The sequence below is a fragment of the Ictalurus furcatus genome, chromosome 2, assembly GCF_023375685.1.
Source record: "Ictalurus furcatus strain D&B chromosome 2, Billie_1.0, whole genome shotgun sequence".
NCBI classification, from domain to species: domain Eukaryota; kingdom Metazoa; phylum Chordata; class Actinopteri; order Siluriformes; family Ictaluridae; genus Ictalurus; species Ictalurus furcatus.
In genome coordinates, this window is record NC_071256.1 from 11,401,716 (window position 1) to 11,415,406 (window position 13,691).

The window sequence follows — 13,691 nt, forward strand, 5'->3', positions numbered from 1 at the left end:
CTGCCCTATATTTACCCAGTCCCTGTGGGCCTCTGTGTACTGGCCCATGCTTACAAAGGTCGAATTCTCTTCATAAGGAACAGACCCCAAAATAAATCTGATGAGATGCCCGCTTCATTATCAGTATCCCGTCAACACTCTGCAGGCCCACAGCACCAGAATAGCCTGGGTCTTAACACTGCTAAAAGAATTGCTTCATAGACATATTAGGCAAGGCAGCACCAGCAAACACAGAGCAGAAGCCCAGAGAGTCCTTGTCTCAGATACATCTACAGTTAACAACATAATTATTGGCACCCCTCAAGAAAATGAGTAAAAATTACTATAGTGATATTTTGAGCTTAAACAAATGTAGACAACTATATAGCTTTAGCATAACACAATATTTTTCAGTTAGACATCTTAAGTGCTATTTTATTCTGCAAAATTTAGTTTCAGAATAATCTGCACTTGCACACTTATTTGGGGAAGCCCTCTCTATAGAGAATAACAGCACAGAGCCTATTCCTGTATTGTCTAAAATGGTTGAGACTTGTAGGGATTTTAGCTCCTCCTCCATTCTGAACATTATAGGCTTCTTGCAACATTTGTGCAACCACTATTGGGATGATTGGATGTATGTTTGTAGTCATTATCTTTCTTAAATAGTTTTAACCAGCTAGCAGATTTTTGGGCTTTTTTTTTTTGTGAATTGGGGCTTTCCCCAGCTGAATTACTCAGTTGACATGGTGGCATAATGAGCATTTGTGTGGGTTATAGGTTTTTGATGGGATGGAGTTTGGGTCCCAGTTAGGACCAGTCCCAAATAGGGCTCATAAAAATTTCTCTGTGGGACCCATGTGCCTTAGGCAATGTGAGCACCTACTTGGGCATAGGTGAGTTACAAGTGGGGCCCATGTGAACCACCATCCACTGGCCCCAGATGAGTTCCATTTATATCATCTTGTTTGGGCTACCACCCCCTTGGCCCCACATATTCCCCTTATTTTGTTCTGGGTGTTAAACTGACTGTACTTTATGTTACAGCAACATGACAAAACACAGAAAACTTGACAGAATAAAGGACTCAAAATTGTAAATTGACAACAAAGTATAAGAAGACAGTGACAAGCAAAAACTATTATAATACCAATAATGTCTACTGTAATTGTTTAATACATTTTAAATGTAAGAGTTATTCAATTACAGTTACAGAAAAATTAACATTTTAAAATGTCAACTCATATGCCTCACATTTTCTTACATTTAACAATAAAGAAAATATTAACAATTACAGTATTATTATTATCAACAGCAATAATGTTAAGGAGACACTCAAAGGAACCTATATAATGACAAAAAAATTACATCATGTGGACAGCAGGGTGCGTGTGCGTCGGTTACCCGGGGAAGAGGTGGCACCAGGACGCACTATGGGAAGAAGGCAAGCTGGCGGCGGAAGTGTGATGCTCTGGGCAATGTTCTGCTGGGAAACCGTAGGTCCACCCACATTTATGTGGATGTTACTTTGACACGTACCAGCTACCTAAACATTGTTCCAGACCAAGTACACTCCTTCATGGCAAATGGTATTCCCTAATGGAGGTGGCCTCTTTCAGCAGGATAACAAATTGTTCAGGAATGTTTTGAGGAACATGAGAAACTGTTCAATGTGTTGACTTGGCCTCCAAATTCCACAGACATCAATCCGATCGAGCATCTGTGGGATGTGCTAGACAAACAACTCCGATCCATGGAGGTCCCACCTCACAACTTACCGGACTTAAAGGATCTGCTGCTAACATCTCAGTGCCAGATACCACAGCACACCTTCAGAGGTCTTGTGGAGTCCATGCCTCGACGGGTCAGAGCTGTTTTGGTGGCATAAAGGGGAGTTACATAATATTAGGCAGGTAATTTTAATGTTGTAGCTGATCGGTGTATGTGCTCCATAATGTTCTAGCACATTTTTGATACAATGCAAGCCTTCATGTTCTTAGATCTTAGATCTTCTTAGGTCAGGGTGAAATTTTTTCTTGTATAGACAGACTCACTACTCCAAGACAATACAGAAATCTGCATAATCTAAGATGCATCTAACTATTGGCATCTCAGCTATAGCATATCTGGGGGAAGTTGACACAGGAAGGTAGGGTTGTGCCATGTCGTGTTTGTCATGGAAAAATCCAAGTTCACCTTGTCCAGTGATATTGGCAGTTGAAATGACAGATTTAATCTGCACTGACATCAGAACTGTGTTAGGTTACATTCACAACACAAATAGAATAGTTGCTTGAATTAGGTCTACCAACCTAAAACAGTGGCACAACTGTACGTTAGTACAACCCTGCAGAAGTTGGAAGATTCAGTGATCTGCAATATTGAATCACAGTCACCGATGACCTGTTTGTTGACCAACAGAAATTCCTTCGTCTTAGCATCAGTTATTTTGAGAAGAATGTCTTAAGTATTGAAAACCTTCACCGTCCTTGTTCATTGCTTTCACAAAAGGTTTTATCACATGCCACTGCTGCTCATACATTGTGGCACCTTTATTAGCTCCCTCTATGCTCCATGTCTCTGGTGACCTTGGTATTGGCAGAATGTCATCATGTGGCACTGGCTTCATGGCTGAAGGCACATTGGGATATTTCTTGTTCTTAGCAGAGAAGCCAGAGACATTCATACGAACTCTGTTATGTTCCCTCTGTTCTCACCATATCATTGGGTTAGCAACTGGCAAAGATGCTAGCATTTTGTTCAACAAATGTGAGGCTCTGACTTAATCACTAATTTTACAACCAAAGCAGAGCTCTAGACTTTCTTAATAAGTGCAGTCATGGTCCATTTTTAAGATTTTATTCAGTGGTCACCAAGAATGCTCCTGGAGATCTACGTTCCTGAAGACTTTAGTGCCAACCAGAATTGTGCCCACCTGACCATCTAATCATTGCCTTAAGAAGTTCTTGATAAATTTAAACAGAGGTGTTAGATTTTGGTGGGAGATGAAACCTGCAGGAAGGTAGATCTCCAGAAACAGGGTTGGTGAACACTGGTTTAAGTGTATATTTGCCACAAATGAAACGGAATGTATTGTGGATGTTGCAACATTGGCATGACAATTTTGCTAGGGGAATATTGATTTCCCCCTCCACTGCTTGCAATTTTCCCTTTTAAAATATTGTGGTAAACAATGTAGGTTTAAGTAGAGTACCAGGAAGGCGTAATATCACCACCTGTACTGCTGGGAGGGTCAATACAAAACTGCACATTAAACAGTAAAATAAATAAATAAATATTATAAAACAGTACATTTAATTCAGTATCACCCTTTCACAAATTATAATAAAAGTATAATCTCCACATGGCTGACATTTTTTACTGCTGATGCAGGTCAAAGCTTTTGAGCATCTGCAGGGAAGTGCAGGACTGAGCAGAAGTGCTGATTAAAAAAATGAATAAAAACAGAGTGCTTAATCACTTTCTCTCGAACATTTTTGAAAAAAAACTATATTTAAGAAGAAATAGGACTGAAGAGACCCTTATTTATGAATCATAAACAACGCAAAGCATTGTCCGCATAAAACTAAATAAATCAAAAACAATCTAAAACTAAAAAGTACTACAGGTTCATCCTATCTTCAAAATAAGTAAATAACTTTATAGGATGTCCCAAAATATTGAATGAATAAACAAAGTCTCTCTGACCTTGTGAAAATGATCGATTGAAACATAAGCTCCGTACATCTAGTGGAAAGCCTTTCCAGAAGAGTGGAGCTTATTATAACAGCAAAGGGGGAATAAATCTGGAATGGAATATTCAACAATCATGTGTGTGGGGGTGTGTTTTGGTCAGGTGTCCACAAACCTTTGGCCATATAGTGTATGTTTAAAGTTAGCAAAGTCAAGCACACAATTATGACCGATTTTGAAAAGAAAGTCACAGTTACTACTGGAGCCTTCAAAACACCTGCACAAAAATTCCATTCCAGATTAATAAGTCTATTGGCCTTTTATTTATTTTATTATTAACCCTAAGTTATTTTTACATATTTTTTTACATGACAACTCAGATGTTAAACTGCAGAACTCCTTCGCGAAATGCATGAAAGGTTGGCAGGTCTAGTAATAGAAGGATTTATTTATTTATTTTTAAATGTGTCGTTTAACAAAGAAAAACTTATAATGGTTGATCTGGTGAAGTTTTTATGATGAGATGTTTATTTAGCATTTATGAATGAAGTCTCCAGTGTCACACCATTAACTTTTAATTTTATTAAGTAAAAATATTTAAAAAGATTGATGTGTTGTTCATTAGTACACTTAAAAAAAAAAAAAACAATTATATATACATAATCAACGTTCGCCTCACACCAGGGTCGGGGGTTCGATTCCCGCGGCTCTGTGTGTGCGGAGTTTGCATGTTCTCCCCGTGCTGCGGGGGTTTCCTCCCCGAGTCCAAAGACATGCATGGTAGGCTGATTGGCATGTCTAAAGTGTCCGTAGTGTATGAATGGGTGTGTGAGTGTGTATGTGATTGTGCCCTGTGATGGACTGGCACCCTGTCCAGGGTGTACCCCGCCTTGTGCCCGATGCTCCCTGGGATAGGCTCCAGGTTCCCCCGCGACCCAGAAGAAGGAGTAAGCGGTAGAAGATGGATGGATGGATATACATAATCATTAGCAAATTGCTGTGGTATTAAGGGGAGTAACACTTTGGACCTTGCTATTAGACAAAAATAATCCACTTATTATTGGGTGGTAACAGCAACTCCACTTCCTGTCAGGCTACATCACACCAGCATGGATTACTTTCATATAACAGAATGGTCAGTCATGTGTTATTCCATAATTAACATGCCATGTCTACGCTCGTCACTGATTCATCTTTTTCTGTGACGAACATCTGAAGGATCCTGAAACTCTTCCCTATCTGGTCAACTTTAATATCTGTGCTTTAGAACTTGGAAGTAAGTAGTATTGAGCTGCTTTTCTTCTTCCTTCGAGTGGACACATTAACATAACGCATAATTATATTTAAAAAAATAAAAAATACATTATGTAGGTGATGGGACTAAAGTTGAGCCATTTGGTCTAAAGCCAAAGCATAACATTTGGCACAAAACCAAATAGCCTACAGCCCAGCACCCAGGTAACACCATTCCTGTGATGAAGCACGGTGATGGCAGCATCATGCTCTGAAGGACCATGCACAGGACAAAAACTACAAAGGAATGGCTTGAAAAAAAAAACAAAAAAAACATCTAAGGTTTGTTTTGGAATGGCCGAGTCAAAAACCAGACTTTAATTCAGTTGAAAATCTGAAAATGTTGACCTGAAAATTGAGGAATGGAAGAAAATGCCAGAATAAAACATGTGGAAAGCTTATAAACACACACTCAAAACAACTCAAATCTGTAATTGCTACAAAAGGACAATTCACACAGGGTTGTTTTTTTAAAGGAAGTTTTAGACTTATTTATTTATTTACTTACAAATAATTCAGAGGACATCTAAATACTTTAATCTTTACTCCTGTAGAAAGACAGTTCAAAAGAACCAGGAAAATAAATCAATTACAACATGTTTAAATTTGCTGTTGCAATAAAGTAAAAATATTAATCAACACCTTTGGGGGGGGGGTACTTTCTGGAGGCTCTGTATATCAATGGTTGACAGGGATGTGTAATATACAGTGATGTGTGTTCAGTAAAACAAAAGTATTTAAATTGCACTGCTCTATTAGAAATAAAACATCCAAACATGTAACCAGTAAATGTTCAAATTTAAGACTGTTGGGTAACAAGTTAAGTATCAGTAAACCCTCATAAACTGCAAAAAAAAAAAAAAAAAAAAAAAAAAAAAAAAACAACCTGTAACCAAACACTGAGAATAAAGCACAAGTAAGCAAAACATTTCCCGTGTATAAATGCATAAACTCCATAAATGCACACAATGTAGTTTAGATAGAGTTTGTGAGGCACATCCTATTCAAACGTTCCTTCTTTCCTCTTAATATGGATTATGGCCAATTCTGGACCCAGATTTCCAGAAACATCATGCTCCTGGAGTGCTGTAAATGCAGTGTCTAGGATCATTTCTGTTTACGCTATAATGTGCACATCCTCCCACATGTATAACATTAACTGCACCATTATCTTCTTTAGCTGTTGGTCAACATTATATGCAGCACCCAGTGATACGAGGTATGAAACAACAGAACCGATCTGGCCAGTGTACCATGCCATGTTTACTGTGTCATTTTGAGTATCAAAAGAACTACAAGGGATACAACAAGTAATCTGCTTTGCTTAAGTACTTTGCTCATCATTTCTCACACCGGACATCACTTTGTGTAAATTTTGCCTTCGCTTTACTTTGTTTTGCTCCTTTCCTGAAGCTTTGTTTGCCTCTGTGCTTGTTTGTGGATCCAAATTAAGCTCATAAACTGACTAAATTTGTGGCTAACATATAAACAATGGCTATCCATTTGCATCACATTCGGTGGCAATGTCTAAAAATAGATTTAATTACAGTTGATATAAAAAGTCTACACACCCCGGTGTGTCCAGAGTACACACGAACCATTTGTCACTACAGTGTTGAGGGTCTGGGTCTTTCAGGATGTAAGTAAGTAAGTAAGTAAGTAAGCAAGCAAGTAAATTTTATCTAGAAAGCACATTTAACACAGCAAAGCTGACCAAAATGCTGAACAGAGTAAAGAAAAGTAAAATAGAAAACAGAATAAAACCAAATAAAGACAGACAATAAACACTAGTAAACAAAACACCTAGGAGAAGACATATGCTTTCAGCTTCTTTTTAAAAATGGTAAATGAGGGTACGAGGCAGATGTCCAGTTGCAATTGATTCCATAAACGAGGGGCAGCGACTAAAAAAGCTCTACCCCCCTTAGTTTTTAAACGGGACCGAGGGACATACAAAAGACACCTATCAGAAGATCTTAAAAATCTTAAAAATACAGGATGGCTGTACATGCCTGCAGACTCTCAACACTGTAGTGAGAAATGGTTTCTGTGTACCCTGGACACTCCCACCATTTCATAGACAATATTTTTCACAGTGCTGCCATTTGGAGTGATCTCTAAGGATGATTAAATACATTACAAATACATACTTTTGAAATAATCGTTCAGGAATTTCAACTTGAAAATGGCAGCAAAGAAAAAGACATTTTCTCAAACCCCTTTTCCTTTTGAATCGTATTTTAGAATACATTTCCTTCGCATACACTCACAACAAAACAAAAAACAACAACAATTAATTAAAACATTTAAGGCCAACTTTCTCTAACACTCAATTAAAATCATACCCTGTAAAAGATTAACTCTCAAAATTCAAGCTTCAAAATTCAAGCATGTGAAAGATTGTTAAAGAGTCATAAACAGTTCATCGAATGAGTCGAAGTTCATTCATTTCACTGAAGATTATCTCAAATCAAACGGGCCATTACATCCTTCAAGGAAATAAATTAACCATCAGCATGATGCCTCTCTTAATACTTGTGGAAAGAGACTCGAAACTAACCTTACCTTCTGTAAAACCTAAGCAAAGCTGCAGTGTGTTTAAAAAAACAAAAACAAAAAAAAAACCCCACACACTGCCCTTTGAGTGCCACTATTATGGCACGTGGCAGCAAATCAGCAGTAGCTTTTGCTAAAGTCACATAAACTCGCTTTTTTTTTTAAACTAAGACTTAGTAATCCATCCCTTCTTCACTTTCATACCAGTCTGAAGGAGCGTCTGTTCCAAAATAACGGTCCCCGAAGTTTCCTGTAAAAGAACGGCATCACCGATTATGCTGATTATCCTTGAAAGAAATGTTTCGAACCAAAAGGTCTCCATTGTGTTACTTTTAATTTTTAAATTAATCGATAGATTTTTCCAAATTAATTAATTAATTAATGCCACAGCTTCAAAGGTTGCTAGGGTCAGAGGTCAGAGTCAAACATTGTACCCATGTACCCAAAAACAGCTGTGAATTAAAGGTGCACTACAGTACATGGCTGAGAAAACCCCTTCACTACACCTACATCTCAGTCACACGCAGTTACACAAGACGCAGAATTACCCTACATTCACTCTTGCTCACTGTTAGTCTCTTGTGGGCGTTGAGTGAGCGCTTTGGTGTCGCATGTGGGTGGGGCGTGTAATACAGCTCAGCATTTACTATAGCAGACGATTTGTTCTTAAAATTACTGGGAGTATTTTAATAAAATGAAAAAAAAGGGTGAAAAATCGGTTGTTTGATGTACACGTTAGATGCCAGGCGCATTCGTATTAGCCACACAAGCTAACTGTACTAGCTACAAACACTCTCCAGAGACCCCAATGATCTTTGCAATTTTCTTCAGAGCTTCATTTTAATTTTTGTTTTGCCTCATATACACATTTACAGATTGGTGTCGTCTGGTTCTATACACAGTTTTATGTTTTTATTCCTTTTTCTTTCGAGTCAGGCAGGACATAGGAAGTAATTTCAGGTAGGAATTAAAGCTGTGAGGTTGAATGAAAAAATGTTGTACTACTAAATGTGGCACCATATGACTGGTTCGAGACAATCATTTGGATTTGTTGCTTTACTATGTTGTATCTAATTTGCATAAATTCGAGCAAATCTCAACTCTGTCACTGAAATCGCAGCTCCGTGTATATAGAGGTATATAGAAAATGAACAGTAGCCTGTTGCTTTGTTGCTCCCAAGTGTGAACATACATTTTAGCAACATTGCTCCTGGACATATACGTAAAGGCAATCTGTACAAAGCTTTGAATTGTTTGAATGGACAGCTTTATGGAACAAATTAAGTAGATACTTTTTCATTACAAAAACTTCCGCTTGGCGGGGACAGTGGTGGCTTGGCGGTTAAGGCTCTGGGTTACTGATCGGAAGGTCGGGGGTTCAAGCCCCAGCACTGCCAAACTGCCACTGTTGGGCCCTTGAGCAAGGCCCTTAACCCTCTCTGCTCCAGGGGCGCTGTATCATGGCTGACCCTGCACCCTGACCCCAACTTGCTGGGGTATGCGAAGAAAGGAATTTCACTGTGCATACGTATATGTGATAAATAAAGACTCATCATCATTATCATAACTCTGCTTTCAAGCAGCTGAATGGCCTTTTAACTAGCAATGCTAACATGCTAGTTAGTGATGCTAAGAGCTTATTAGAAAGAATAAAGGATATGATGATTTGTGAACATCCTCAGAAATCAGTAAGAACGGTCGTGACTGTTTTTGTTAATGCTAACTAGTTGAGTTGTGTGTATATGGGCACTAGAAGTAAATAAACATCAATCAAATTATATTTAACTGTTAGAGACCTAATCTTGACTATTTTTTTTGTGTGCAAATCTTGCCTAATGAACATTCAGTGCTGAATCGTGTCTGTGTGGGATTTATACAGACAACATTTTGGACACTAGCACAAACTCGAACCCCTTCTCAGGTGAAATATTCCTTTACATGTAGACTAACTTACCAATGCCTGGGATGATGTGAAACTCATCATTGACCTTCTTGTCCACAGCTGTGGTGATGATGCGCACCTTGGGAAAGGCATAGGCTACGGAGTGAACACCCATCTCAGCCATCAGCAGAGACAGCAGAAATATCTTATCCTCCTCAACATCATGGTCCTGAAACCAAGGCACAAGGCACATTGTGATAATGCCCTGCTCCCTACTTATCAAATACATACACAGTGAACTGCAGGAATGCACAGATGGCCTATGATCGTTTGCTGTTTAATTTAAGTAACTTCTGTACTTTCATGAAATTACTGTGCCTTTTCCTCTGTAGATATGGCAGATTAATATTCAAATCAGCTATTGTGTTCAGCATTGAATTTATTTGTGAGGTCACACTCCACCGTTTAATGGCTGACATGAAAGCAGACACTCACGGCTTTAAGAATGTTATAAATCTTTAAATGCTTTCATTTTATTGTGGCAGTTGTACACAGTGTTTTTCCTTAAAAAAAAAAAAAAAAAAAAAGCTTTAGTTGTGCTCTCTGTTTTATATTTGTACCAATGTTAAAACATAGTCATGATACTCTACACACAGAAACCCAACAGCGTTCTGACTCATCTTATAACAGACTTGCGGTGAGAAAATAATTCATTTGTTTGTACTGATTGAAAATGTCTAATAAGTCGATTTCCATTCCGCAGGCAAAATGGAACGCCAGTGTACTGTGAGAAAGGGTTAGAACGTAAACACCGATTCTGTGAATTGCAAATTTAAAGGATAATGATTAAAAAAAAAAACGTAATTGGCACCAGATTACTCGGGCTACATACGAGTAAAACTCGAACAGCCATGAGAGCAGCTGCGCCTGTGGACACGGTGCTGTCCATCAGAATCACGTAGTCCTCACTGATGTCCTTCGGCAAGCGCAGGTAATGGAGCTGGGAAGCAAGTCAGATTATCAAAAGGATCAATTAGGCACAAACACTTAAAACATTTTCGTTTCAGTCACGTATCCTAAAACAAGCAGAACTCAGCAACTACCAAGAACTGCCAGCAAAAGTCTAGTCCTACTTGTTACTAATGCCTCAAATACCCTTCATATATACTTCAGACAAGCTACTGAAGAAAAACCATTGTCCATGCTGTGACCCTGACCCTGTTTGGACCCTATTTCAAAATCTGAATCAGTTCATCTGCTGTTTAAAATGATAATTCCTTATACATCCTACAAACATTAAACCACTCGTTCTTGAGACACACATGCGTCGTGGTTCTCTCATGAACGCACGTCAGAGATCTATGCGGAAATGAAGATATTTTGTGAATAAAAACTTAATTTTAGTTTTTTTGTGCGCACAAAGCATCCATATCGCTTCATTTTGGTTACCGGACTGTAAACGGAGGGACAGAAATCTCCCAGGTTTCATTAAAATGTCTTCATTTGTGTTCCCAAGATGAACGAAAGTCTTATGGATTTGGGACGACATGAGGGGGAGTAATTGAGGACAGAATTTTCATTTTTGGGTTAACTATCCCCTTTAACGACCTTGCTCAAGGGCTCAACGGTGGCAGCTTGGAGGTGTTGGGGCTTGAACCCATGAACTTTTGATATATACTGAGTATATAGAGTGGCAGATGGATGAAAAAGCATTACAACAACACAGAATAATCTCACTGCATACCATCATATTAATAAATAAAGCAAGGGTCAAATTACTATTTGTTCAAAACAAACTTTCAGTCCTAAGACTTTATTTTAATACATTTCCAACAATTTTACATCACGATAAATGAGTTTAATTATTATCTATCAGGTCAGGGAGGATTGATGATATCATTGGTGAAAGAGGATTAACTTGGTTGCATCCAAAATTGTCAAACTGTCACAGGCACAACCTTGGAGCCCGGACCACAAAAGTTTCTGCATCATTTGATATTATATGGCACAGGTTCCCCTCAATGTCCTTGGCATTTGAAAGTAGAGGTGTACATCAGGACTGGGATCCAGCAGGCAGGAGAGGACAGGCACAAGAAGCTTGTAGGATGAAGAAAGGCCATGTTGCCGTCCACAGAAAATGTCAGATCCCTCACGTGTCAACACTATTTTTCAGTATGGAATAATCCATATATTAAAATAGGGGGAAAAAAACCTCTGATTTGGGGACAATGGTTTAGAAGTGGAATACGTACTCTAAAGGACTTATTTACTGTAGTAGTGATGAGCTTTTATCTTATAAAAATTTAGATGGAAAATTTCATTTAGTGAAAATTTTCATTTTCAATGAAATTTTCAACAGAATTGAAATTCAATTCATTGAATTAAATTTTCAATGAAAATTTTCATTTAGAAAATTTCATTTATATAATATATATTACATAATATATAATATATAAATTATATATAGTTTGTTTTCTTGTTTCATACTGTGTGTTTAAACTGTCAGTATTGAGTGCGTTATATAATGTAAAAGGAACACCAATTAAAATTTAATTAAGAAAAAAAAAAAAAAAAAGAAAGGCCATGTTGATAGCACACTGGATGTTCTTGTATGAGAAGCGGCTTTATTCACTCTAACAGCTGAATTCATGTTTGATACAGCAGTGACCTGTAGATCACATGTCTGCCATGTGCTCAAGGTTGTGTGTTTGAAGTAAGCTGAACACCCACTAGGGTGTAATTCGACAAATTTCCCAATAAAAATGTGCTACCAGCTCATACTCATTAACTGATTGCTGCAAAGGCAACAAGATTTTGTTGTTTCCATCACAGTTGAGCAAACCTACAAAATCAACTACTGTATTCGCCGGGACTGTATGTGGGGTTGCAGGTGTTCTGAGCACTTTAAGCACTTTACTTTTGACATTACCCATCACATGCATGAAACTATTTACAACTAAATTCATTTGCATGGCAATGATTTTCAAGTATTTAACAACGTGTACACAGTGTGGATCAGAAGCATAAATTATTCCTAGTGCTGGCTTTGTAATGGCTTGTAGCCACCAATTAGTAGGATATTAAAAAGGCTAGCTATATTTGCACTCCAGTTGGTGGATACAATTGAATGGCATTTATTTAGAGTCAAATCCACAGTCCTCAATCTACAACAGAGGCAGAAAGAGATAGAGAGATGTATTATTATTATTATTATTATTATTATTAATAACAATAATAATAGTAAAAATAATAATAATAATAATAATAATAATAATAATAATAATAATAATCTGGCTACCCCAGAGAGGTAAAGTCAAAATGAGTAAAAGGGCAAACAAAAAAAATGGATATTACAATATGAGGCTTTGCAAGTAAGACAGTAAATAGACTGCAGACTGGAGATAAGCAATCGAACTGAATGATTAATAGACTGTGCAATAAAACTAAGTACCTCAGGCTCCCCACTGTCATGGTTTGTCTGGATAAGAATTTTTCCCAGTCGAATATCTTTACACACTGCCATCAAGGCCTGCTCCATTGTCTCCCCTGCACGCAGAATGGACACTCCAGTAATCTACACACAAACACACACACTGCCTGTAACCACAGAGAGCTTTACAATCTCAAAAAAAATTTTTTTTTGCAGTGACCTGAGCAGAACCTCAGTAAAAATGTATTATTAATATCCTGAATGAGGACTATGGTGACTTCAGCAAACGTACATCTCAACAGATGTATTCAAACTGTTTCCACATGAGTCCCACTTTGCAGTTGTTTTGGGAACTTGCGCCCCCTTTATCCCCCTAGGTCAAAAAAGACCCATGTCAAATTATATAAAAAATAAACATGTTTATGAAATGAAATAAAACAAAAACAGTAAGAAATAACAGGACATTTTTTATACAGTGCCTTCCACTAATATTGGCACCCTTAGTAAATATGAGCAAAGAAAGCTGTGAAAAATTGTCTATTGTTTAATCTATTGATCTTTTGTTAAAACATTTTACAAAAATACTCTGTTCTCATGGATATCAAACAAATACAACACAGGTTTATGCAAAAAAAAAAAATCTTTGTTAAAACATGTGTGTGCAACAATTATTGGCACCCCTATTAATTCATATGAGAAAAATATATTTGAAGTATATTCTAATTGATATTTGACATTGTTCAACCATGACTTCCTGTTTCACAGGTGTATAAATAATGGGAAGTTGCTATAAGAAAATAGCACAAGCATTGGAAATGCCCATTTCCACCATCAGGGCAATAATTAAGAAGTTCCAGT

The 13,691-nt window shown here is 37.6% G+C and overlaps 1 protein-coding gene across 2 annotated transcripts in view; it reads right to left on the minus strand.

Annotated features, from left to right (window-relative positions):
• Positions 1-5,427: 5,427 nt before the first annotated feature.
• Positions 5,428-13,691, minus strand: part of si:ch211-243j20.2 (uridine-cytidine kinase-like 1) — a 29,858-nt gene continuing 21,594 nt past the window's right edge. Inside the window, exons 12-15 of one of the 2 annotated variants that reach the window (XM_053647655.1) lie at positions 12,855-12,977; positions 10,296-10,403; positions 9,476-9,632; positions 5,428-7,771 (exon numbers count right to left, since the gene is read on the minus strand). In XM_053647655.1, coding sequence (XP_053503630.1) covers positions 7,695-7,771; positions 9,476-9,632; positions 10,296-10,403; positions 12,855-12,977 — 465 coding nt within the window. In that variant the 3' untranslated portion in view covers positions 5,428-7,694. Of the gene's footprint in view, positions 7,772-9,475; positions 9,633-10,295; positions 10,404-11,184; positions 12,568-12,854; positions 12,978-13,691 lie in introns of those variants that run through there. The other variant, XM_053647662.1, reaches the window with a different exon arrangement.